General features: G+C 44.1%; 1 protein-coding gene across 1 annotated transcript in view; it reads right to left on the bottom strand.

The window, feature by feature from the left end:
- Nucleotides 1-17,097, bottom strand: part of DENND6A (DENN domain containing 6A) — an 89,405-nt gene extending 72,308 nt beyond the window's left edge. Inside the window, exon 1 of the mRNA XM_053600041.1 lies at nucleotides 16,751-17,097. Within this exon, the coding sequence (XP_053456016.1) occupies nucleotides 16,751-16,987 (237 nt within the window). The 5' untranslated portion in view covers nucleotides 16,988-17,097. The remainder of the gene's footprint in view (nucleotides 1-16,750) is intronic.
- Between the last annotated feature and the right edge of the window lie 9,072 nt (nucleotides 17,098-26,169).

The following is a 26,169-nucleotide window of genomic DNA, read 5'->3' as shown; positions in this document are numbered from 1 at the left end:
CTGAAGTTGCAGTTAGGTATTTGATGAGGCCACTGGGCAAGAGAGCAAGACCTTGCCTCAGAAAAAAAAGATAGCATGGATACAAATGGTTAAGAATGGACAGAGAGGTGGGAAGAGTCCAATTAAAGAAAAATATTAAATGAAAGTGCAAACAGTATTAAAAGGAAAGACTGAAATTTTGAAAACACTGAAGTAAGCTTTTAGATAATTTCTACTAATATCTTATAGGCTTTTTCTTTATTTCTGGGCTAGAGCTCAAATTCCTGTTTCAAATTGCCAATTTTCCCAACCCAATTTGCTTCAAACAAATAAATTTCCCATTAACATGTAATGTTCTACTTTTCTCTTTTAATAACTCTTCCCATTGACCATTCATATTTCTTATCATTTTAATCAATCCTCTACAGTAGAAAGATGGAAAGAAACCAAGCCCTTATAGCACTATTTAAACCATAAATTCAGCTGTTTTGATTCATGCTTACCTGTGAACTCTACAATAACATCAATCAATAAACACTGTTTTCTTATGCCAGTTTAGGATAAGTTTCTGTTACTATTAACAGAAAAAATCATGGGTGATTTTTTTCCTTCATAGCAGAAGTTACTACTACTACATCTAATCACTAGACCTCAAATATTCTTCCTGGCTTTGCAATGCATTGCATTTTTTTCTTTTATGAGACAGAGTCTCAAACTATTGCCCTAGGTAGACTGCCATAGCGCCACTGTACCTCATAGAGACCTCCAACTCTTGGGTTCAAGCAATCCTCTTGCCTCAGTTTTTCTATTTTTAGTAGAGACGGGATCTCGCTCTTGCTCAGGTTGGTCTCCAGCTCATGAGCTCAAGCATCCACCACCCTGGCCTCTCAGAGTGCTAGGATTATAGGCATGAGCCACCATGCCCAGCCGCACTGCACTGCATTAATGTGAAGTTTGACTCTTTCTCCTTTTTCAACCCTAAATAGAGGCATTTGGTAGGGGTTACTTTACAAAGAGTAGTTACAAATGCCTACTCTTCGTAAATTGCCATGTCATCTTAAATATCCAACCATCTAAATGCTGAAGTATTCAAGTATTCAACCATTTTTGTCAAAACCAGTTATTCATCACAATACCTCATTAAACCAATCCAACACATCTAACTGAGCCATTCCTAAAGGAAATAACTCCTAAAAGGAAAGAACTTTTCAAGCTTTTTTTTTTTTTTTTTTTGAGACAGAGTATCACTTTGTCATCCCCTCTCCTCTCTGATAAGAGTGCTGTGGCGTCATAGCTCACGGTAACCTCAGAGACTTGGGCTCAAGCAATTCTCTTGCCTCAGCCTCCCAAGTAGCTGGGACTACAGGCACCTGCCACAAAGCCCGGTCATTTTCTTGTTGCAGTTGTCATTGTTTAGCTGGCCTGAAACCAGCTGGGCTTGAAACCACCAACCTCGGTATATGTGGCTGGCGCTGTAATTACAGTGCTATGGGTGCTCAGACTTCTTTTTCTTCCTTTCTTTTTTTTTTTTTTTTTTTTGAGACAGACTCTCACTCTGTTGCCCTGGGTAGAGTGCTATGCATCACAATTCACAGTAACCTCAAACTCTTGGGCTCAAACAATCCTCTTCCCTCAGACTCCCAAGTAACTGGGACTACAGGCACCTGTCACAACATCCTGCTAGTTTTCCCATTTTTTTTTTTTTTTTAAGTAGAGATGGGGTCTCGCTCTTGCTGAGGCTGGTCTCGAACTCCTGAGCTCATCAATCCACCAGCTCTGCCTCCCAGAGTCCTAGGATTATAGGCACAAGCCACTGTGCCTAGCCACTAACTTTCTATCTTCTAAGAATCAGAATAGTCCCACCTTCCCTCACAGAAGGCAACAGTGAGGCCACTGGGCAAGAGAGCAAGACCCTGCCTCAAAAAAAAAAAAAAAAAAAGATAGCATGAATACAAATGCTTAAGAATTTAGACAAAAAATTTTGCATTTTTCCTTCTTTTCATTGTTGTTACTTCTCATTCCAATATCCTAACCCAAATCTTCACCTCTTCGTATCATTTTTTCTCCACTGCCATCTTTTTTCTTTAAAGCTCACATTTCCTCACCTTCACCTTGGGCAAAAATAAGTGAATTCAGCTCTTCATCTTTCCAACACCTAGAGGCAGTAGAATATAATGGAAAGCACACTAGAATACCAAACGCAGTCTTGGTCCTAATTGGATTTGTCCTTCTGAGAAATTGTTACCTATTCTCTGCCTCAGTTTTTGCTTTTATAACGTGACAGTGCACCTTCCATATCAATGGTCCATTGTTGTTCACTGATAAGAGTATCTCATTAGTGGACAGAGCTCAAACACTGTGGCTCAGTAGTGTGTGGGGCAAGGTGAGCCTGAAGAAGTAGGGAGAGGCAGGACTGTAAGGATTGTGGTCTATATATGCTGAGGGAGAATTTTTAACCTTATATGAGTCTGAGATGCAGGCTGGGAAAGAAGGAGCTCTGCCAATATTGGTGGAAGAGTTACAGGAACTGCAAATACAACACACCCTAGCAGCAGCTAGAAGGAAAAGACAAGCTAAGAAGATGGCACAGGTCTCTCTGACCTTTTCTCCTTCATGAGAGGACCCACTTCCAAATCTCTTTGGAAGTACTCTAAATTTTTTCTTTATTCTTCCTAAAGAAAATCTCTGTTACCCTGATATTAAAAAAAAAAAAGTCTGGGCTCGGTGGCTCTCGCATGTAATCCTAGCCCTCTGGGAGGCTGAGTGGGATGGATTGCCTGAGCTTACAAGTTTGAGATCAACCTGAGTTGGTCTCTAAAAAATATCCAGCCATTGAGGAGGATGCCTGTAGTCCCAGCTATCAGGAAGGCTGAGGTAAGAGAATCACTTTGAACCTAAGAATTTGAGGTTGCCATGAGCTATGATGCCACAGCACTCTCCTGAGGGCAACAAAATAAGACTTTGTCTCAAAAAAAAAAAAAGAAGAAGATGGCACAGGGCACTGAGCATGATTATGGACAAAAACCTGTGAGAAATTAGAACTGTCAGAATAGCAGCAGCCATAGCAACAATGCTTAACTTTAGGGGAAACTGAGTAAATTACTTTTAGAACTTTTACCTAAGTCTGAAATTATTCCAAAATAAAACTTTTTTTTAACAAATAAGGCTGGGGGCCAGGGGTGGTGGCTCATGCCTATAATTCTAGCACTCTTTGAGGATGAAGTGGTGATGGATCGCTTAAGCTCAGGAATTCGAGACGAGCCTAAGTAAGAGTGAGACCCCATCTCTACGAAACAGAAAAGACAAGTCAGCATGGTGGCAGGGGCCTATGGTCTCAGCTACTCAGGAGGCTGAGGCAAGAGGATTGCTCAAGCCCAAGAGTATGAGGTTGCTGCGAGCTAAGATGATGCCATGGCACTATACCCAGGGCAACAGAGTTGAGACTCTGTCTCAAAAAAAATAAATAAGTAGGGGCCGGGCAGGGTGGCTTACCCCTGTAATCCTAGCACTCTGGGAGGCCAAGGCAGGCGGATTGCCTGAGATTTCACAGGTTTCAGACCAGCCTGAGCCAAAGTGAGATCTCATCTCTAAAAATAGTCGGGAGTTGTGGCAGGCGCCTGTACTCCCAGGTACTCAGGAAGCTGAGGTAAGAGGATCCCTTGAGCCCAGGAGTTTAATGTTGCTGTGAGCTATAATGCCACAGCACTCTACCAAGGGCGACAAAGTGAGAGACTCTGTCTAAAAATACGTAAATAAATAAATAAGGCTGGGCGCCATGCCTCACACCTATAATCCCAGCACTTTGAGAGGCCAACTCAGGAAGATTGCTTGAGCCCAGGAGTTATGAGACCAACCTGAGAACACAGAAAGACCTCATCTCCAAGGAAAATTTAAATTAACTAGATGTGGTGGCCTGTATCTGTAGTCCCACCTACTCAGGAGGCTGGGCAGGCAGATCACTTGAGCTGGGCAATTGGGGACTACAGTGAGCTATGATCACACCACTGCACTCCAGATTGGGTGACAAAAATGAGATCTGTCTCAAAAAAAAAAAAAAAGATAAACAATGGAACAAAACTAAACAAAAAGCACAGCCTTATCTAACAGTATATACAATAATTAATTCAAAGTGTGTAAAAGACTTAAGTGTAAGCGCTAAAACTATAAAGCTCTTAAAAGAAAACACAGGGGGCGCCACCTGTGGCTCAGTGAGTAGGGCGCCGGCCCCATATACCAAGGGTGGTGGGTTCAAACCCAGTCCCAGCCGAACTGCAACAAAAAAAATAGCCAGGCGTTGTGGCCGGCGCCTGTAGTCCCAGCTGCTTGGGAAGCTGAGGCAAGAGAATCACATAAGCCCAAGAGCTGGAGGTTGCTATGAGCCGTGTGACGGCACTCTACTGAGGGCAGTAAAGTGAGACTCTGTCTCTACAAAAAAAAAAGAAAACACAGAAATAAATCTTTGTGATCTTGGATTAGGCAAGGGTTTCTTAGATATGACATGAAAAGCATAAACAACCAAAGAAAACATAAATAAATTGGACTTCATCAAAATTTAAAACTTTTGCTTCAACAAAAAAAACTTGTTGAAACCTACCCCAGTCTAAGGAGGTGGGGCTTCTTGAAGGCAATTTCTGGAGGCTTTGCCCTCATGACTAGGATTAATACTCTTATTAAAGAGACTCTAGAGAGCTAGCTCATCTCTACTGCCATGTGAAGACAAAGCTAGAGGGCACCATATATGAACCAGAAAGTGGGATCTCACCAAACCCCGAATCAGCTAGTGCCTTAATACGGACGTCCTACACATCAGATCTATAAGAAATAAATTTATGTTGTTTATAAAGTATCTACTTTATGGTATTTTGATATACTGATAGCAGCTGGAACAGACTAAGTCATATTTCACATATCTGATAAGGGTCTATTACACAGAACACATAAAGAAGTCTCACAATTTGGGCAGCGCCTGTGGCTCACTGGGTAGGGCGCTGGCCCCATATACCAAGGGTGGTAGGTTTGAACCTGGCCCTGGCCAAACTGCAACAAAAAAATAGCTGGTTGTTCTGGCAGGGGCCTGTAGTCCCAGCTACTCAGGAGGCTGAGGCAAGAGAATCCCCTAAGCCTAGGAGTTGGAGGTTGCTGTGAGTTATGATGCTACAGCACTCTACTGAGGGCAATAAAGTAAAACTCTGTCTCTAAAAAAAAAAAAAGAAGTCTCACAATTCAACAACAAGAAGATAACCCAATTTCAAAATAAGCAAAGAAAAGACATTTCTCCAAAAAAAAAAAAAGGAAAATGGCCAACAAACACATGAAAAGCCACATTACAGAATTAGTCATTAGGGAAATGCAAATAAAGCCACGGAAGTTACTAGTCATACTCACCAAGATGGCTGTAATCAAAAGAACAAATAACAAAGACTAGCAAGGATATGGGGAAACTGGAACCATAAATATGCTGCTGGTGGAAAACTGTTCTGTAGTTTTCCAAAAACTTACACACAGAGTTACCATGTGGCTAAGAAATTTCACTGCTAGGTAAATATCCAAGAAAACTGAGAACAGACTGATCATGGTGGCTCACACCTGTAATCCTAGCACTCTGGGAGGCTGAGGCAGGTACATCCCTTGAGCTCTGGTGTTCACGACCAACTTGACCAAGAGCAAGATACTGCCTCTACTAAAAACCAAAAAAATTAGCTAGGTGTGGTGGCTGGCACCTGTACTCCCACCTATATAGGAGGCTGTGGCAGGAGGATTGCCTGGACTCAGGAATTTGAGATGTGAGCTAGGCTGTGAGCTAGGTGTGAGCTAGGCTGTGAGCTAGGTGTGAGCTAGGCTGTGAGCTAGGCTGATACCGTGACACTCTAGCCTGGGCAACACAGTGACACTCTGTCTCAAAAAAAAAAAAAAAAAAAGAAAGAAAGAAAGAAAGAAAAATGAGGGTAGGGGGAACATCAGTAATCAGAAGGAAATCTGACTCATACAATACATTAATAATAGATTTTCCCGGGCGGCACCTGTGGCTCAGTCGGTAAGGCGCCGGCCCTATATACCGAGGCTGGCGGGTTCAAACCCGGCCCTGGCCAAACTGCAACAAAAAAATAGCCGGATGTTGTGGTGGGCGCCTGTAATCCCAGCTACTCGGGAGGCTGAGGCAAGAGAATTGCTTAGGCCCAGGAGTTGGAGGTTGCTGTAAGCTGTGTGATGCCATGGCACTCTACCGAGGGCCATAACGTGAAACTCTGTCTCTACAAAAATAATAATAATAATAATAATAATAATAATAATAGATTTTCCCTTAGCTGGGAGGCTGAGATAGAAGGCACTTCAGGCTCGGTGCCTGTGGCTTAAGCGGCTAAGGCGCCAGCCACATACACCTGAGCTGGCAGATTCGAATCCAGCCCAGGCCGCCAAACAATGGCTGCAACCAAAAAATAGCCGGACGTTGTGGTGAACACCTGTAGTCCCAGCTACTTGGGAGGCGGAGGCAGGAGAATCGCTTGACTGGAGTTGGAGGTTGCTGTGAGCTGTGATGTCACAGCACTCTACCCAGGGCAACAGCTGGAGGCTCTGTCTCCAAAAAAAAGAAGGATCACTTCAGCCTAGGAGTTTGAAATTGCAGTGAGCTATAAATATGTCCACTGAATTTTAACCCAAGCAACAGAAAAGAGGCCCTAACTCAAAAAAAAGAAAAAAAAAAAAAAAAGGCTGGGCACCTGTAGCTCAGCAGCTGGGGCGCCGGCCACATACACCAGAGCTGGCGGGTTCAAACCTGGCCCAGGCCTGCCAAACAACAATGACAACTGCAACAAAAAAAATAGCTGGGCGTTGTGGCGGACACCTGTAGTCCCACCTACTTGGGAGGCTGAGGCAAGAGAATTGCTTGAGCCCAAGAGTTTGAGGTTGCTGTAAGCTACGACACCACAGCACTCTACTGAGGGCAAAACAGTAAGACTCTGTTGCCAAAAAAAAGTAGATTGTCCTGCTTTTTACAGATAATACAAGAAGTCTGAAATTCTTTTTTTTTTTTTTTTTTTTTATTTAGAGACAGAGTCTCACTATCACCTTCAGTAGAGTTCTGTGATGTCACAGCTCACAGTAACCTCCAATTCCTGGGCTTAGGCGATTCTCTTGCCTCAGCCTCGAATAGCTGGGACTACAGGCGCCTGCAGAACACCTGGCTATTTTTTTGTTGCAGTTTGGCCAGGGTCGGGTTTCAATCTACCACCCTTGGTATATTGGGCCGGCGCCCTACCCACTGAACCACAGACGCCACCCTGAAATTCTTTATTTTTGGAAAAAAGAAAAAAAAAATGTATAGAATGCTGAGGTATCATAGCTCACGGCAACCTCAAACTCTTGGGCTTGAACAATCCTCTTACCTCAGCCTCCCATGTAGCTGAGACTACAGGCACCTGCCAGGATGCCTAGCTACTTTTTCTGTTCTCTTGCTCAGGCTGGTCTGGAACTCCTGAGCTCAAGCAATCTATCCACCTGAGCCTCTCAGAGTGCTAGGATTAGAGGTATGAGCCTCCACACCTGGCCATCTGAAATTCTTTTCAGCAAGAAGTGGAATATAAACTGTAAGTCTGTAAGTACATATAAATTATCGGCAATATGAAATCTAATCAACTTGATTCCCAGGAAGTACTTTTTTTGGGGGGGGACAAAGTCTGACTTTGTCACCCTTGGCCGAATGCTATGATGTCACAGCTCACAGCAAACCCAAATTCTTGGGCTTAAGTGATTCTCTTGCCTCAGCCTCCCAAGTAGCTGGGATATAAGCGCCCGCCACAATGCCCAGCTATTCTTTGGTTGTAGTTGTCACTATTGTTTGGCAGGCCCCGGATGAATTGGAACCCGTCAGCTCTGGCCAAACTGCAACAATCAAATAGCCGGGCACTGTGGCAAGTGCCTGTAGTCCCAGCTACTCGGGAGGCCGAGGCAAGAAAATCGCCTAAGCCCAGGAGTTTGAGGTTACTGTGAGCTGTGTGACGCCACGGCACTCTACCGAGGGCAGTGAAGTGAGACTCTGGCTCTACAATAAAAAAAAAAAAAAAAAGGAAAACTGAATATCCAAATTAAGGAAAACAGTTAAATAAATAATTGTCCATAAAATTATATTTATGAAGAATCTTTAATGACCCAGCAAATTGTTTCTGAGAATATTTGTCAATAAAAACAAACTCTTATTCTTCTTAGTAAAGTATCTCAAGAATGGAAGAAAAAGTATCCAATGTACTCAGCCCTACTATGAAACTAATTTATGGCTTTCATATGAAAGCTATAACCCAGTTATAACCTAAGAATATGGGGAAGAGGGATAGGGAGGGGAGGGGGGAGGATGGGTGGAGAGAGGGTGATTGGTGGGATCACACCTATGATGCATCTTACAAGGGTACATATGAAACTTACTAAATATAGAACATAAATGTCTTAACACAATAACTAAGAAAATGCCAGGAAGGCTATGTTAACCAGTGTGATGAAAATATGGCAAAAATGGGTGGCGCCTGTGGCTCAGTCCATAAGGCGCTGGCCCCATATACTGAGGGTGGTGGGTTCAAACCCGGCCCCGGCTGAATTGCAACCAAAAAATAGCCAGGCGTTGTGGCAGGTGCCTGTAGTCCCAGCTATTTGGGAGGCTGAGGCAAGAGAATCGCTTAAGCCCAGGAGTTGGAGGTTGCTGTGAGCTGTGCGATGCCATGGCACTCTACCGAGGACCATAAAGTGAGACTCTGTCTCTACAAAAAAAAAATATATATATGGCAAATGGTATATAAAAACAGTGTATGTTGCCCCATGATTGCATTAATGTACACGGGAGGGAGGGAGGGAGGGAGGGAGGGAGGGAGGGAGGGAGGGAGGGAGGAAGGAAGGAAGGAAGGAAGGAAGGAAGGAAGGAAGGAAGGAAGGAAGGAAGGAAGGAAGGAAGGAAGGAAGGAAGGAAGGAAGGAAGGAAGGAAGGAAAGAAAAAACAAACTCTTATAGTAAACATGTTTGGGTGACTACTGCCCAGCTCATGCTTTGGAAGTGTTCTCTTCTTCCACTGCAGTTGTGGGTCTAAGTGGCCATTACTGCTACTGTAACCCTGTCTCCAGACCACAGAAGACTGAACGTAAAGGAGAACCTGACCCACGTTGAAACAGATACTCCATTATTTGCATTAAGCTTCAGCTTGGTTCTAGAGAAGTGGCATGTGGCTAAAGTCAATACCATGGTAATCAAAAGTTAAGCAGTGGGTGGCGCCTGTGGCTCAGTCGGTAGGGCACCGGCCCCATGTACCGAGGGTGGCGGGTTCAAACCCGGCCCCGGCCGAACTGCAACCAAAAAACAGCCGGGCGTTGTGGCGGGTGCCTGTAGTCCCAGCTACTCGGGAGGCTGAGGCAAGAGAATCCCTTAAGCCCAGGAGTTGGAGATTGCTGTGAGCTGTGTGAGGCCACGGCACTCTACCGAGGGCCATAAAGTGAGACTCTGTCTCTACAAAAAAAAAAAAAAAAAAAAAAGTTAAGCAGAAGTTTTTTATTTAGTAGGCCCAGTCCTGGTTCTAACCCACCAACCCCAGTGCACAGGGCCAATGCTCTAACCATTGGGCTACAGCCAGAAGTTTTTTTTTTTGCAGGTTTTGGCCAGGGCTGGGTTTGAACCCACCACCGCCGGTATATGGGGCCTGCACCCTACTCCTTGAGCCACAGGTGCCACCCCAGGCAGAAGTTTTTTAGAGAGCAGAAACTAAAACCTTGTAGAAGAAACCAGCCTCCGCACAGAGGATAGAACAGCCAAGCAAAACGAATTAGAGATAAAAGACCATAAGTCTTCAGAAATAAAGGTAAAAGCCTGGGGCTTTCCAAATCCCACAAGTTCATCCTGGCTTCCTGTACTTGGATTCCAAGAAAGCAACTGATCTCTCTTTTCTCATATTTATTTGAGAAGGTTTCTGCTCTTAACAATCAAAATAATCACTGATAGACACAAAATTACATAAAGAAAAAAAGCACATACCAGTAGCAACTACCTCTTAGTAGTATTAAAAGTGCTGTTTTCTAGTGTTTATAATTTTTTTCTTACCGACTTTTTTCTTTTTTCTCACTTTATGGCCCTCGATAGAGTGCCGTGGCCTCACACAGCTCACAGCAACCTCCAACTCCTGGGCCTAAGCGATTCTCTTGCCTCAGCCTCGTGAGTAGCTGGGACTACAGGCGCCCGCCACAACGCCCGGCAATTTTATGGTTGCACTTTGGCCGGGGCCGGGTTTGAACCTGTCACCCTCGGTATATGGGGCCAGCGCCTTACGGACTGAGCCACAGGCGCCGCCCTTTCTTACCGACTTTTTAACAATGAGCATGTTATTCCTGACTCAGGAAAAAAAAATAACTTGAATAAATGTAGTAATTCTGGATGGATGCAGACAATTAAGGCTTCACTATATAATCAGGTAATTCCAAAGTCAGAAGTGACAAAGTATGTAAAAACTCAGGGAGTTTCAAATCTTGTTCCTGAGGACATTTGGATTATGGAGCAATTCTCCCACCTCAGGGGAAAAGAAGCTAAGCACACCTGTAGTCAATACCATTTTTAGTATCTTCCCAGTTCAAACGACCTTCTTAAGGTCTCCTTCACTTAGGACAGGGCTTTCAACAGACATTTTGCAAGGTAAACCACTACTCTTCCACTCAGGTCTTTAACTGATTACATCAGAGTGTGAACATACCCCAAACCAGGTTCAACTAGGTGTTTGGAAACAGAGTAAATACACTCTTTTCACTGATGGGTGAAAAAAACAGCAACTTTCCCACTATAAAGATCAGAGAAGCAAGGGAAACCAATCTGCAGGAAGCATAATCAAACAAAACCCACCCCCCAAAAGAGCAAAAACAAGAGGTTTTCTTGGTTCTGGGCTCTAGATATTTTCTGAAGTCCCACTAGGTTTATGCTTTAAATAGCTTGAAACATCTTGGTGTCCTTATAGCAAGTTGTCCTTTTCTGCTTGAGCTTGTTTAAAATTTGCTTCTGTTGGCTCGACGCCAGCCACATATACCAGAGCTGGCAGGTTCGAACCTGGGCCTGCCAAAAACAACAATGACAACTACAACCAAAAAATAGCTGGGCGTTGTGGCGGGCGCCCGTAGTCCCAGCTACTTGGGAGGCTAAGGCAAGAGAATCACTTAAGACCAAAGTTGGAGGTTACTGTGAGCTGTGATGCCACAGCACTCGACCCAGGGCAACAGCTTGAGGCTCTGTCTCAAAAAATAAATAAATAAAATAAAATAAAGTACTCATTCTAGTACCTCACTTTCATTTTACAAGTGAGAAAACTAAGGCCCAACTTTACCAAGCTAAGTCAGAGGACTGGCACAGTGGCTCATACTGTAATCCCACACTCTGGGAGGCCAAGGCAGGTTGACTGCGTGAGCTCAAGAGTTTGCGACCAGCTTGAGCAAAAGCAAGTCCCCCATCTCCAGGGTGGCGCCTGTGGCTCAATAGAGTAGGGCGCCGGCCCCATATGCCAGAGGTGGCAGGTTCAAACCTAGCCCCTGCCAAAAACTGCAAAAAAAAAAAAAAAAAAGTCCCCCATTTCCACAAAAACAGAAACTCTAGGCTGTGCACGGTGGCTCATGCCTGTAATCCCAGCACTCTGGAAGGTAGAGGAGAGTGGATTGCTTAACATCAGGGGTTAGAGACTAGCCTAAACCAAGAGTAGACCCCATCTTGCTAAAATTGAAAAAAACAAAAACAAACAAACAAAAAAAAACTAGCCAAGCATGGTGGCTAACGCCTGTAGTCCCAGTTACTCTGGAGGCTGAGGCAGGAGAATTGCTTGAATTAGGAGTTTGAGTTTGCTGTGAGCTATAATGTTATAGCACTCTAACCAGGGTGACAGAGTAAGACTCTGTGAAAGAGAAGAGAGGGGAGGGGAGAAAAGGGGAGGAGAGGAGAGGAGACAAAAGCTAGAGCTTCTCTCTACTAAAAAAGGAAATTTCTAGAAAATTAATACTTCCCCAAAACAGACTCAAATAGGTCTTAATGTGTCCCAAATGCTTTACTAACATTAACCTATCAAATCCTTACAACAATCCAGGATGAAGAGGAAGAAGGTGAAGCTCAGACAAGTTAAGTGACTTGGCCAAAACGTCACATGGATTCAAACCTAGGCAGCCTAGCTACAGAGTTTGGGTTCTTGACCACTCTTCTGTCTTTTTAGCAGGGATTTAAGCTCAAGTAAGTGGCACTGTTTATGCATTTGTTAGAAATCTACAAACACATACTTTGTGTCATTGCAGAACAGCCTCTTAAATCTCTCTCAAATCTAAGATTCAATGATTGCCTTTCTTAAAACACAGGTGGGTTCCAACAATACAGCCCAAAGTTATACCTACTCTTTAATCAACCTCCCTCTTGAGCCCCTTTGGTTATGCAGGGCTGAGGCTACTACTCATTTCTCAACACAATTCTATACTCACCTTCTTTTCCCATTCCAGCCACCCCTCCTCTGCATTTTCACCACAGACATGGCTGTAGTACAAAAGTAAAATGTATTTCTCAACTATTTTCCTATATTAGCTATTAATTTGTATTCCTTTTTCCTTAATTTTAAAAGGGACAAGGTATATATTCTACATTTTCCCTCAGGAAAACAAAGCAAAATTCTTTTGCATCTCATATGATATGCTTATCTTCCCCACCATCATCCTACATTTTCTTTTTTTTTTTGAGACAGTCTCAAGCTGTTGCCCTGGGTAGAGTGCTATGGCATCATAGCTCACAGCAAACTCCAACTCTTGGGCTCAAGGGATCCTTTTCCCTCAGTAGAGATGGGGTCTTGCTTTTTGCTCAGGCTGGTCTGGAACTTCCAAGCTCAAGCAGTCCACCAGCCTCAGTCTCCCAGAGTGCTAGGATTACAGGCATGAACCACTGTGCCTGGCCCATCATCCTACATTTGCTAAAATAAGTCATTCTTAAACTAGGGACAATGGAATACAAGATACATAGGTAAACTCAGACAACCCATAGAACCATATATATAATTTTGTCCTAGTAAACCTTTTCCAAGTGGAGAGTTCATTGTGTTCATCATATTTATTTTAAAGGATCCAAGAAATAGAAAAAGGTAAGAAATAATGACCTAAAGAAAATTCTGTGAAACACATTCTTCTTAGTAAAGTACCACAAGAATGGAAAAGCAAATATCCAATGTACTCAATACTGATATGAAGCCAGTAGACAACCTAATACACACCCACATAAGAGAAAAACTCCCTTCAATTCAAATTGGAGGGAGGGGGCATGAGGGGAAGAAAGGAAAGGAGGGGATTGGTGTAGCCCCACTTAATAGGCACAATGTAAAGATATTTGGCACACCTTTTGGGTGTCGGGCACAACTACAAGAGGGACTATACCTAACAAATGCAAATACTGTAACCTAGTTGTTTGTACCCTCACATTAACCTGAAATTTAAAAAAAGAAGAAAATTCTGTATACAGTAGCATATACTACAGGAAATGAAATTTAAAATAAGTTCTTTAATGATTCAAGTTTCTGCACCACAATTATGTTAAGTAATCTGTCTATTTGGTCAAAAACTATAGGGCCGGACAAGGTGGCTCACACCTGTGATCCTAGCACTTGAGACCAAAGCAGGTGGATCACCTGAGCTCAGCAGTTTGAAACCAGCCTGAAAAAGAGCAAGACCCCATCTCTAAAAATAGCCGGGTGTTGTGGCAGGGGCCTATAGTCCCAGGTACTTGGGAGGCTGAGGCCAGAGAATCGCTTGAGCCAAGGAGTTTGAGGTTGCTGTGAGCTATGATGCTATGGCACTCTAATGGGGAGAGAAAGTAAAACTCTGTCTCAAAAACTATACTTACATATATATCTATACTCATGCTGCTGGGCATGGTGGCTCACATTTGTAATCCTATCACTCTGGGAGGCTGAGGCAAGAAGATCACCTAAGCTCAGGGGTTTGAGACCAGCCTGAGCAAGAGTGCCACCATCGGGGCGGCGCCTGTGGCTCAGTGAGTAGGGCGCCGGCCCCATATGACGGGGGTGGCGGGTTCAAACCCAGCCCTGGCCAAACTGCAACAACAACAACAAAAATAGCCGGGCGTTGTGGCGGGCGCCTGTAGTCCCAGCTGCTGGGGAGGCTGAGGCAAGAGAATCATGTAAGCCCAAGAGTCAGAGGTTGCTGTGAACCGTGTGACACCACGGCACTCTACCGAGGGCAGTACAGTGAGACTCTGTCTCTACAAAAAAAAAAAAGAGTGCCACCATCTCTACTAAAAATAGAAAAACTAGCCACATTGTGATTGGTGGCAGATGCCCATAGTCTCAGCTACTGGGAGGCTGAGGCAAGAGGATCACTTCAGCCAAAGATTTTGAGGCTGCTGTGAGCTATGGATCCACAGCACTCTACCCAAGGTGACAATGAGACTGTCTGAAAAAATAAATATATATTTATATATACACACACGCATTCATGCTATAGAGAATATCCCAAACAATTAGAATTCAAATAGATCTCCTTTATCTATTTAAAAACGCAATCAAGGCTCAGCACCTGTAGTTCAAGCAGCTAAGGCTCCAGTCACATACACCAGAGCTGGCGGGTTCGAATCCAGCCCCGGCCTGCCAAAAACAAAAATGACAACTACAACCAAAAAAAAAAAAAAAATAGTCAGGTGTTGTGGTCGACCCCTGTAGTCCCAGCTACTTGGGAAGCTGAGGCAAGAGACTATCTTAAGCCCAGAAGTTGGAGGTTGCTGTGAGCTGTGAAGCCACTGCACTCTACCCAGGGCGACAGTTTGAAGCTGTGTCTCAAAAAAAAAATAATAATAATAATAAAATAAAATAAATAATAAAAATAGTAAAAAAAATAGCAGGGTGTGGGCAACACCTGTGGCTCAAAAAAGGAGTAGGGCGCCAGCCTCATATGCTGGAGGTGGTGGGTTCAAACCCAGACCCAGCCAGAAACTGCAAAAGTAAAAAATAAAAATAAAAACACAATCAACTACAACAACCCAATCCCAATCCTATGTCTTCTGGTTAAATTGAATTTTGCTGTTCATAATTTACAGTTAACATGTCAATGTAAATGATAAGTGGCTCATAAATATCTTCTTCAAAGTCTTTGGGACCAATAAAGAATTTGTTCACCTATTCATTCATTCTATCAACAAGTATTTACTGAATGTCAGTAGGTACCAAGCACTGCTATTTTGATTAATTCTTGTTTCTCCTCTAAATTGTTGCATCAATTACAAATATAGGTTAGAGTATATACTATATTTTTATGCCCAGCAATTATCATAATACCATAATCTTACTGGAAATTTAATGTTTATTGAACTACGTTATAACACCAAGAAGACAAATAAAATACGAAAGCAGTAACTTCACCTTAAGAAAAGCCTTGATTTATTCAATAATTAAAAAAACAAAACAAAACAGGCTTGGCGCCTGTGGCTCAAGCAGCTAAGGCGCCAGCCACTTACACCTGAGCTGGCGGCCCGGGCCGCCAAACAATGATAGCTGCAACCAAAAAATAGCCCGGTGTTGTGGCGGGTGCCTTGTAGTCCCAGCTACATGGGAGGCGGAGACAGGAGACTCGCTTGAGCCCAGGAGTTGGAGGTTGCTGTGAGCTGCAATGCCACAGCACTCTGCCCAGGGCAACGGCTTGAGGCTGTGTCTCAAAAAAAAACAGAGTCAGGCTCTGTAGCCCAGGTTGGAGGGCAGTGACCTCATCACAGCTCACTTAAGCCCTGAACTCCCAGAGTCAAGCAATCATCCTTTCTCCTCCTCCCAAGAAGCTGGAATTACAAGCAGATCCCCCCCAACACATCAGGCTAATTTTTTGTAGAGATGAGGTCTTGCTATGTTGCCCTGGCTGATCCGAACTCCTGGGCTCAGGTGATTCTCCTATCAAAGTGCTGGGATGGAAGCAAACCACCGCCTGCATCCAACCCCTGGACAATCTTCTTAATCAGGCCACTACAGTCAGAATGACATTAAAATCTGTGAACACCAAAAAACAAAACAAAAAACGTTTAAACATACACCCTTCTAATGTTTCTTTGGACATATACAGACGAGCAATCTTTTATGCTACAAAAAAGACCCTAAACAATGTCAAAATGGATAGGATTCGAAGGCCTTTCAATACGGTGCCACAAAGATGGACAACTTGACAGACTCATGAGCAAATGATTTTTCCTCTTTGACAGCTTTCAGGCCAACTGTTCCAGGACAACATCAAAAAATAACAAAGAACAAAAGAAGAAAAGGAGAAAATGCATGCTGAGATGAGCATTTCGACTCATCTCAAGCTGAGTGGAATGCTCTGAGTTACTGCAAATGACCAAAACAATCTATGGACCTAAAAAGTTGGTTGTGCGAGTTTGGCTATTATAATTCACCATATGTTAGGAACATTGTTTCCTCTTGAAAAAGTTCCAAACATCCTGACTGCAGCCTTTTCCCGGTGCAGCAGATCCTTTTATTTATTTCTGTGACTCTGAGGTTGAAAGAAAGAAAACACAACATATTTAGGAGGGGCCTACAGAGAACTCTTCACCCTTAACCGCAGCCCAAGATCGTCCCACGGGAACTGCCTATGGACCGCAGCCCGGCCGACTGGCGTAGGGGAGGCCGGCCACGCCCGGATGCGCGGCCGACGGGATCCTGGCCCTGCAGCCTGCCCGCGGGCCACTCGCTCGGCCGGAGCCGCCCGGGTGCAGGGGCGGAGCGTGAAGACAGGGTGCGGCTGGGCCTCACCTCCACGGCCTGGCCCAGCTCCAGGTCGAAGCCCACCACACACACGCAGTGCAGCCAGGCCGAAAAGCCGTCCCAGCGCAGCAGGCCCCGGCCGCGGCTATCGTCCTCTTCATCGTCCTCCGGCACGGCTCCCGGCGCCACAAGGGCCGGCGCCTCGCGCCCCTCTGCAGCCGCCACCGCCTCGTCCAACGGCCTTCTAGAGCCGGGCCCCAAGCCCACTGGACCGCGCAGAGCCATCCGCCGCCCCCTTCCTGTTCGCGGCGCCTCTACCGCGGACCGCGCCGCAGAGCGCGCTCGGCTCCGCGCAGACGCAGTCGCCCCTGCAGCAGCCGCCGGGGACCCGCGGATCTGGGCGGGGCCGCTAGCCACGTGACTCTGAGAGCTGGACTCTGCTCTGGGTCTTCCCGGGTCCCCGACGCGGACGTGTAGACGTCACGCTGCCACTTATCCGAGATCGTGAAGTCGAAACTGCTCTCCTTGTCTTAAAGCTCTAAAGGACTAAAATGGTTGTTTGTGAATCGTTGTCACCCTTGTTGGCAGTCAATGAACAGAATAAATTATACTTGGAATGATAGCGTTACAATTATTATTGTAAGGTGTTATTAAGTTATTAAAGCATAATGATAATTGTGGCTAGCATTTATTGAACACTTTATACCAGTTGATGAGACAAGTTCAAGTACAGATATTTACAATTATTACCTTATCGAAGCCTCACATAATCGCGAGTAGGTAGACTTTCTTTTTACAGATAAAGAAATTGAGTTTCTGAGAGGTTACAGGACTAGCCTAACAAGTATGACAGTTCAGTGCCAGCTTACTGTTCACACATGTAGTCTGCTGATTCAGACATCTGTGCCTTCACTCAGCTCTTCCCTCTCCACCAAGTACCCGTCCACTTTTCTTGTCGTGCCTGTGTAATTCACTCAACATTCACACATCTCGAGACCTTTCTAGAACCGCAGGTTGGCCTCCGCAACAACCTGTGGATAAGGCTCTCTGAGCACTAGGGCAAGGGCCTGATCTCAGGCAGCTTTGTATCCTGAGAAATCAGCATTGTGCCAGGCAACCAAGAGGCATTTGTTCTGTTGAATTGTTATCAATTATTAATCCAGCATGATACTACTGAGTAGAAGTTATTCAGCGCCTACTATGCTGAGTATAAACAGCATAGTGAAGTAAATAGGAAACAGACATTAATACCCCGATTGAAAAATGGGTAAAATACATTTTGTAATACCGCACAATAAACATTAAAAAAAAAAAAAAAGGCACAACTCAGGCACTGTGTGCCTATAGTCCCAGCTACTTGAGAGGCTGAGACAGGTTGAGGGAGGAGGATCCCTTGGGCCTCCTGCTATAATCATGTTATAATCACACCTGTGAATAGCCTCTGCCCTCCAGCTGGGGCAACATAGCAAGACCTGGTCTATCAAAAAACTAACAAAACGAAACAACACAACATAGTGTTCATACTTTACACTTTTTTTTATTGTTGTTGTTGCAGTTTGGCCGGGGCTGGGTTTGAACCCGCCACCCTCGGTATATGGGGCTGGTGCCCTACTCACTGAGCCACAGGTACCACCCGACTTTTATACTCTTTACACTCGATACATATCTAATCCTCCCAACTAATCCAAGAGATAGATCCTGTTATTATTTCCATTTTACAGATAAGGAAACTGAAGCACCATGAGATGAAGATGAAGATGACACAGCTAGCAGATGGCAGAACAAGGATTTTTTTTTTTTTAAATAGAGTCTCGCTTTGTCGCCCTCAATAGAGTGCTGTGGCATCATAGCTTATAGCAACCTCAAACTCCTGGGTTCAAATGATCCTCTTACCTCAGTCTCCCAAGTTGCTGGGACTACAGGCATCTGTCACAATGCCTGGCTATTTTTGGAGATAAGGTCTCTCTCTTGCTCAGGCTGTTCTCAAACTCCTGACCTCAGGCAATCCACCTGCCTCAGCCCCCCAGAGTGCTAGGATTACAGGTGTGAGCCACTGCACCTGGCCCAGGACTAGTAATTGCCATTCTCTGAAGTGCTGCTTTATAATATTGGTTTATGGGTAATTTTGTCAAAATATAATATCTTGAAAAAATAAGACATTAAGAGGGCCAGAAGTTTCAGAAAGAAAGCACACCAACACTCTAGAGAATTTTAAAAGTGAAGGAAAAACGTATTCAATCTGTTTTAGGGGGAGAAAACACACTTAAACCTTTACATACAGAGTAAATAACCACCAGGAAAATAAAGTAGCTATGGCTTTTTTTCCCCTCTACCTTTATAACTTTGACATTCTGTCATAGAATCTATTTTGTCAATACTTGTTTGGAAGCTGAGAAAAAAAATACAACTTCTTCCTTCTTTTTTTCTTTTCTTTTTTTTTTTTTGTAGAGACAGAGTCTCACTTTATTGCCCTCGGTAGAGTGCCGTGGCGTCACACGGCTCACAGCAACCTCCAGCTCTTGAGCTTATGTGATTCTCTTGCCTCAGCCTTCCGAGCAGCTGGGACTACAGGCACCCGCCACAACGCCCGGCTATTTTTTTGTTGTTGCAGTTTGGCCAGGGCTGGGTTTGAACCCACCACCCTCGGCATATGGGGCCGGCGTCCTACTCACTGGGCCACAGGCGCTGCCCAACTTCTTCCTTCTTAGAGTTTGTCATCAGAAACTTTGAAGCTGAAAGGATTTTGAATTGGGTCATCTCTTACTAATGAATGTTCTTTTTTTTTTTTTTGAGGCGGAGTCTCACTGTCATCTGGGGTAGAGTGCCATGGCATCATATCTCACAGCAACCTCAAGCTCTTGGGCCTGAGCAATCCTTTTGTCTCAGCCTCTGGAGTAGCTGGGACTATAGGCGCCTGCCACAATGCCTGGCTTGTTTTTCTATTTTTAGTAGAGACAGGGTCTCCCTCTTGCTCAGGCTGGTCTCGATCTCCTGAGTTCAAGCAATCCACCCTCCTCTGCCTCCCAGAGTGCTAGGATTACAGGCGTGAGCCAGCATACCCAGCCTGAAACAACCATACCCAGCCTGAATCTTCTGATGTTCAGTCAGCAAACCTCTTTTCCAAAACTTATATTAATGTTAAGTTACTACCTTTCAGAGCTATTTTCTAAATGTTCATAGGTATTAGAAAAAATTTTCCTTTTATGTAGACAAGATCAGCTACTTCTAATGTACACCTATTGGTCTAAGTTGTCTTGCTGAGATTACATAGAAGAGTTCAATTCTTCTACATGATAGCCCTATGAATGTTTGAAAATAGTTGTCCCCACTGCTATATCTTCTAATTTCCAGGGTAAACCACCCCAGATCCTCCAAAGGATGTAGTGGGTAGGCCATTCATTATCCTGTTGCCCAACTTGGGCATACTCCAACTTACCAACATCACTCTTTTTTTCTTTTTAATGTTTATTTTATTTTCATTTTTTATTTATTTTTTGCAGTTTGGCCTGGGGCCGGGCTTGAACTCTCCACCCCCAGTATATGGGGCCGGCGCCCTAAAAATGCAGGGGGAAACAGCACCTTCCAGCCGTGATCTGACCATTGCACAGTATACCCTGGGATTATTTCCTTCCTTGTCCCAGCCACCAACTTTAATGCCAATTCAGATCTCATATACTTGTTTTGGCAGCCAGGTCACTTCACTGGCTCGGGTGGCATGTACTGTCAACCAAAGCCCTAGATCTTTTTTCATGTGAGGAGCACTTAAGTCAGAGTAAGCTGCTTTAGCCAAGAGCATGACTAGATTCGTGGCTCTGCTGCACTTCTAATGTTACCAAGAAAGATTAAAAACATTTCAAAAAAAACATTTCAAACTTCCCTACTCACCCCTAACCAAACTCTTGACATTTCAGCAATTTTCATAGTAAAAAAGAAAGAAAGAGGAAGGAAGAAAGGTAGGAAATAGGGAGGGAAGGAGGGAAAAAGGAAAAAAAAAGAAAAGAATATTAGACAATGGTGTGAATTGCAATGTCAGGTCTCTGGGCTTAGTTTTACCAAAAAGTCCTGCAGGGAATCCAAATGCCCTAAATAACCACCCTGATGGGCAACCAGGGAACTTTCCACTTGCCCTTAAAGTAAATGCTGTCAGGGCTGCACTGCTGGGACATAACTACACTGTGGTAGCAAAAACAAGCAAGCACACCAACAAACAAAACCTAAAAAGAAAAACAAAACAAAAACAGAGAAATAAGCAGGGGCCAAGTACCAATATGTTACCAATAGAGAATTAAATTTTTGTTTATTTATTTTTTTTATTTTATTTATTTTTTTTTTGAGACAGAGTCTCAAGCTGTCTGGCTTAAGCAATTCTCTTGCCTCAGCCTCCCAAATAGCTGGGACTACAGGTGCCTGCCACAATGCCCAGCTATTTTTGTTGTTGTTGTTGTTGCAGTTGTCATTGTTGTTTTAGCTGGCTCTGGCCAGGTTCGAACCTACCAGCTTTGGTGTATGTGGCCAGCACCCAACCTACTGAGCTATGGGTACTGCCCTAGAGAACTGAATCTACTGCCATACATCTTTGGAAGACAAAATGCTCAAATGTGGATATTTTTTTTTTTTTTTGTAGAGACAGAGTTTCACCTTACCGCCTTCGGTAGAGTGCCATGATGTACACAGGACTCACAGCAACCTTTAGCTCTTGGGCTTCCGTGATTCTCCTGCCTCAGCCTCCCAAGTAGCTGGGATTACAGGCGCCTGCCACAACGCCCGGCTATTTTTTGGTTGCAGTTTAGCCAGGGCTGGGTTTGAACCCGCCACCCTCGGTATCTCACTGTACTGCCCTCGGGTAGAGTGCCGTGGCATCACACGGCTCACAGCAACCTCTAACTCTTGGGCTTACACGATTCTCTTGCCTCAGCCTCCCGAGCAGCTGGGACTACAGGTGCCTGCCACAATGCCCAGCTATTTTTGTTGTTGTTGTTGTTGCAGTTGTCATTGTTGTTTTAGCTGGCTCTGGCCAGGTTCGAACCTACCAGCTTTGGTGTATGTGGCCAGCACCCAACCTACTGAGCTATGGGTACTGCCCTAGAGAACTGAATCTACTGCCATACATCTTTGGAAGACAAAATGCTCAAATGTGGATTTTTTTTTTTTTTTTTGTAGAGACAGAGTTTCACCTTACCGCCTTCGGTAGAGTGCCATGATGTACACAGGACTCACAGCAACCTTTAGCTCTTGGGCTTCCGTGATTCTCCTGCCTCAGCCTCCCAAGTAGCTGGGATTACAGGCGCCTGCCACAACGCCCGGCTATTTTTTGGTTGCAGTTTAGCCAGGGCTGGGTTTGAACCCGCCACCCTCGGTATCTCACTGTACTGCCCTCGGGTAGAGTGCCGTGGCATCACACGGCTCACAGCAACCTCTAACTCTTGGGCTTACACGATTCTCTTGCCTCAGCCTCCCAAGCAGCTGGGACTACAGGCGCCCGCCACAACGCCCGGCTATTTTTTGGTTGCAGTTTGTCCGGGGCTGGGTTTGAACCTGCCACCCTCGGTACACGGAGTCGGCGCCCTGCTCACTGAGCCACAGGCGCCGCCCCAAATGTGGATTTTTTTTTTTTTAAGACTAAATTGTTTAAGTGAAGCAGTGGGAATGGAGAAGAAACAAAGGAATCTGTAACTGGTTGTTACAATTAGTTGTAAACACCACTGCACTGGTACTAGACTCAAATGCAAATTTTGAAGAAAGGATCCAGCCAAAGAAGACTGGAACATGCACTATAAGGTGATCCTACCCAGTGCTTGTGAAAGCTTTAAAAAAATAGTGAAGAGCTTTGCTTTTTTCATCTTTATATTCCTGATATCTATGCAGTGCCTGGTAGGTGGGGGGCATTCAGTAAACATTTACTGAAGGAATGAATGCACTAAAAAAAGGTATCTTTGGCGGCACCCATACCTCAGTGTGTAGGGCGCTGGCCACATAAAACGAAGCTGGTGGGTTTGAGCCCGGTCCAGCCCAGCTAGAGCAACAATGACAACTAAAAAAAAAAAAAAAATGGCCAGGCATTGTGATGGGCACCTGTAGTCCCAGCTACTTGGGAGGCTGAGGCAAGAGAATCACTTGGGTCCAGGAGTTTGAGGTTACTGTGATGTATGATGCCACGGCACTCTACCTATGATACCAGGGTGACAGCTTGAGATTCTGTCTTAAAAAAAAAAACAAAAAAGTATCTTGGGCAACCCGTTTGGGACCCCTTCCATTATATTGGAAGCTTTCATGTCTTCTAATAAACTATTGCTTTCACTTATGGAAAAAAAAAAAAAGATGGGTCAGGCCCTGGGGTCCCTCCTGTAATCATAGCACTCTGGGAGGCCAATACGGGTGGGTAGCTTGAGCTCAGGAGTTCGAGACCAGCCTGAGCAAGAGCCAGATCCTCCCTCCCCTCACCACCCCCCTGTCTCTACTAAAAATAGAAAAATCAGCCAGGTATTGTGGCACATGCCTGTAGTCCCACCTATCTGGAGGCTGAGGCAAGAGGATTGCTCAATTCTAGGAGTTTGAGGTTGCTGTGTGGTATGATATCATAACATTCTACCCCAGGTGACAGAATGAGACTCTGTCTCAAAAAAAAAAAAAAAAAATTATCTTTAACTGCTGTTTTCTTATTTTACAGAATTTTCCTTTCATGCTGCTAAATTGTGCAAACACATAAAAAATTACTAACTTTGTTCACTCTGCCTATCTTTTTGCTAGAACATAGGTCTTCTCCTGCCTTCAGATGCAATCTCAGACTAGAACTTACAGCATCTGGGCAGTGCCTGTAGCTCAAAGGGGTAGGGCGCCAGCCCCATATACCGGAGGTGGCAGATTCAAACTCAGACCCCTCACAAAAACTGCAAAAAAAAAAAGAACTTAACAGCATCAGCTCCTCGACTTCTCCAGCCTTCAGACTTGAACTAGAACTATAAATCTCCCCTGGGTCTCTAGCTTGCTGACCCCAGATTATGGGGCTTCTCTGCCTCAGTAAACATGTGAGCCAATTCCTTATGAGGAGCGTATGTGTGTGTATTTAATTCATATTGGTTCTGTTTCTCTGGAGAACCCAGACAAATACAGATTTTGGTCCAGAGAGTAACAAGCTACTATAACAAATACCTAAAAATGTAGAAGGGGCTTTGGAACTGGATAATACAGTGAGGCTGGAGGAGTTTTAAGGTGCGTACTAGATAAATTGACATTGAGGGTGATGATTCTGATAAGGGTTCAGACAGAGAAAAGAGGAAAGCTGTAAAGAAAGCTTCCTTCCATCTTCTTGAACAATACATAAATAATTATCAACAGAATGTTACTAGAAATGTGAATAGTAAAGGCCATTCTGGTGAGGTTTCAGATGGAAATGAGGAGCATCTTTCTGAACAATGGAGGAAAAGTGACCCTGATAAAGTAGCAAAGAACTCAGCTGAACTGTGTTGGGGTTTAGTTGTTTATTTGAGATAGCATCTGTTGCCTAGGTTAAGAGTTTGGTGGTGTCATCATAGATCACTGCAACCTCAGACTCCTGGGCTCAAGCAATCCTCCTGCTTCAGCTTCCAGAGCATCTGGGACTATAGGCAGATGACACTATGCCTGACTAATTTTTGTTTTGTTTTGGTAGAGATGAGTTCTGACAATCTGGTCTCCAACTCTTGGCCTCAACAATCCTCCCACCTCAGCCTTCCCAAGTGCTAAGGTAAGATTACAAACGTGAACCACTGTGCCTGGCTTTTTTATTTTTCATTTGGAAAGGAGAGCTTTATTTCTCATAAAGGATTGCAATCTTTGGGCCATTCCCACAGGCTGGGGAACAGAGTGCCCCTCCCACTTCCCATCAGAAAGCAGATATTTGTGCTTTAAGGGACAGAAATTGGCAATGTAGTGTGTTCTAGTGTTTTGTGGAAGGTAGAACTTGTGAACAATGAAACTGGATATTCAGCTGAGGAGATTTCTAAGCAAAGTGTTGAAGTAATGGCTTGGCTCCTCCTGACTATTTATAATAAAATGCAAGAAGAAAGAATTAAGTAGGAAGAAGGAATTGTCAAGCCAAAAGGAACAGAACTAAAAGATTTGGAAATTCTCAGCCTATTCACATTGCAAAAAATACCAAAGTTTGTTCTGAAGAGAACACTAAGAGTGTGGCTAAACAACTATTTGATAAAGTGATTAGCCTGGGTGTGAACCACAAACCTAATCAGCCACCCCAGCAGAAACCCTGCCAGTTTAAACTGAAGAGGATAAATGAAAAGAACACCAAAACAGGACAAAATGAAAGAAGGCCTTTGGACTTCTCAGATTTCACAGGACCAGACCATAGAGCTATTCAGCTGCAATTGTACACTGTTCTTCAAGACCAAGGAAGAACGATCCCAAAGAGATAGTCAGGACTGCCTCAGAGTGAAGGCAGGAGAGGAGTCAAGGCCAGACAGCAGCTGCCCAGAAGTTTGGAAGTGCAACTCTCACCCAGCAGAGCCATAGAGGTGGGACCACTGTCCCAGTGGACCTAGAAGGCAGTATCAAACCAAAGAAGATTATTCTCAAAAGTTAAATCTAAGCCAGCTCACTCCTGTAATCTTAGCACTTTGGGAGGCCAAGGCAGGAGGATCACCTGAGCTCAGGAGTTTGAGATCATCCTGAGTAAAGAGAGAGCTCGTCTTCACTAAAAATAGAAAAAAAAAAAAAAAAAACTAGCCGGGTGTGGTAACAGGTGCACATAGTCCCAGCTACTGGGAAGGCTGAGGTAAAAGGATAACTCAAACCCAGGAGTTACAGGTTGCCCTGAGCTATGACGCCATGGCATGCTACCCAGGGCAACAGAGTGATTCTGTCTCAAAAAAAACCGAAACACTTAAATCTAATAGTATTTGCCTTGCTAGGTTTTGAACTTGCTTGAAACCCATTATCCTTTCCTTCCCATTCCAATTCTATTTGGAATAGTAATACAGTAGTCCCCCCTTATCTGTTGTTTTACTTTCCATTTTCAGTTACCTGTGATCATGTGTGGTCTGAAAAATATTGAATGGAATATTCTGGAAATAAACAATTCATAAGTTTTGATTGGAGATCATTCTGGGCAGTGTAATGAAATCCTGAGATCTGTCCTGTCTGGGGAGGGAATCATCACCTTGTATAGCTTATTCATGCTGTATATGCCACTTGCTGATTAGTCACTTAGTAGCCTTGCTGGTTATCAGATTAACTCTTGCCATATTGCAGTGCTGTGTTCAATTAACACTTATTTTACTTAATAATAGCCCCTAAGCCCAAGATCCTGGCAATTTGGATATACCAAAGGGAAGTCACAAAATGCTTTTTTTAAGTGAAAAGGGAAAAGTTATTTGACTTAATAAGGAAAGAAAGAAAAAAAAATCATATACTGAAGTTGCTAAGATCTACATTAAGAACACATCTTCTAGGGTGGTGCCTGTGGCTCAAGGAGT

This window comes from Nycticebus coucang, chromosome 8 (genome assembly GCF_027406575.1).
Source record: "Nycticebus coucang isolate mNycCou1 chromosome 8, mNycCou1.pri, whole genome shotgun sequence".
Lineage (NCBI taxonomy): Eukaryota > Metazoa > Chordata > Mammalia > Primates > Lorisidae > Nycticebus > Nycticebus coucang.
The sequence above is the reverse complement of the archived record's forward strand: the minus strand, read 5'-3'. Positions and strand labels throughout refer to the sequence as shown.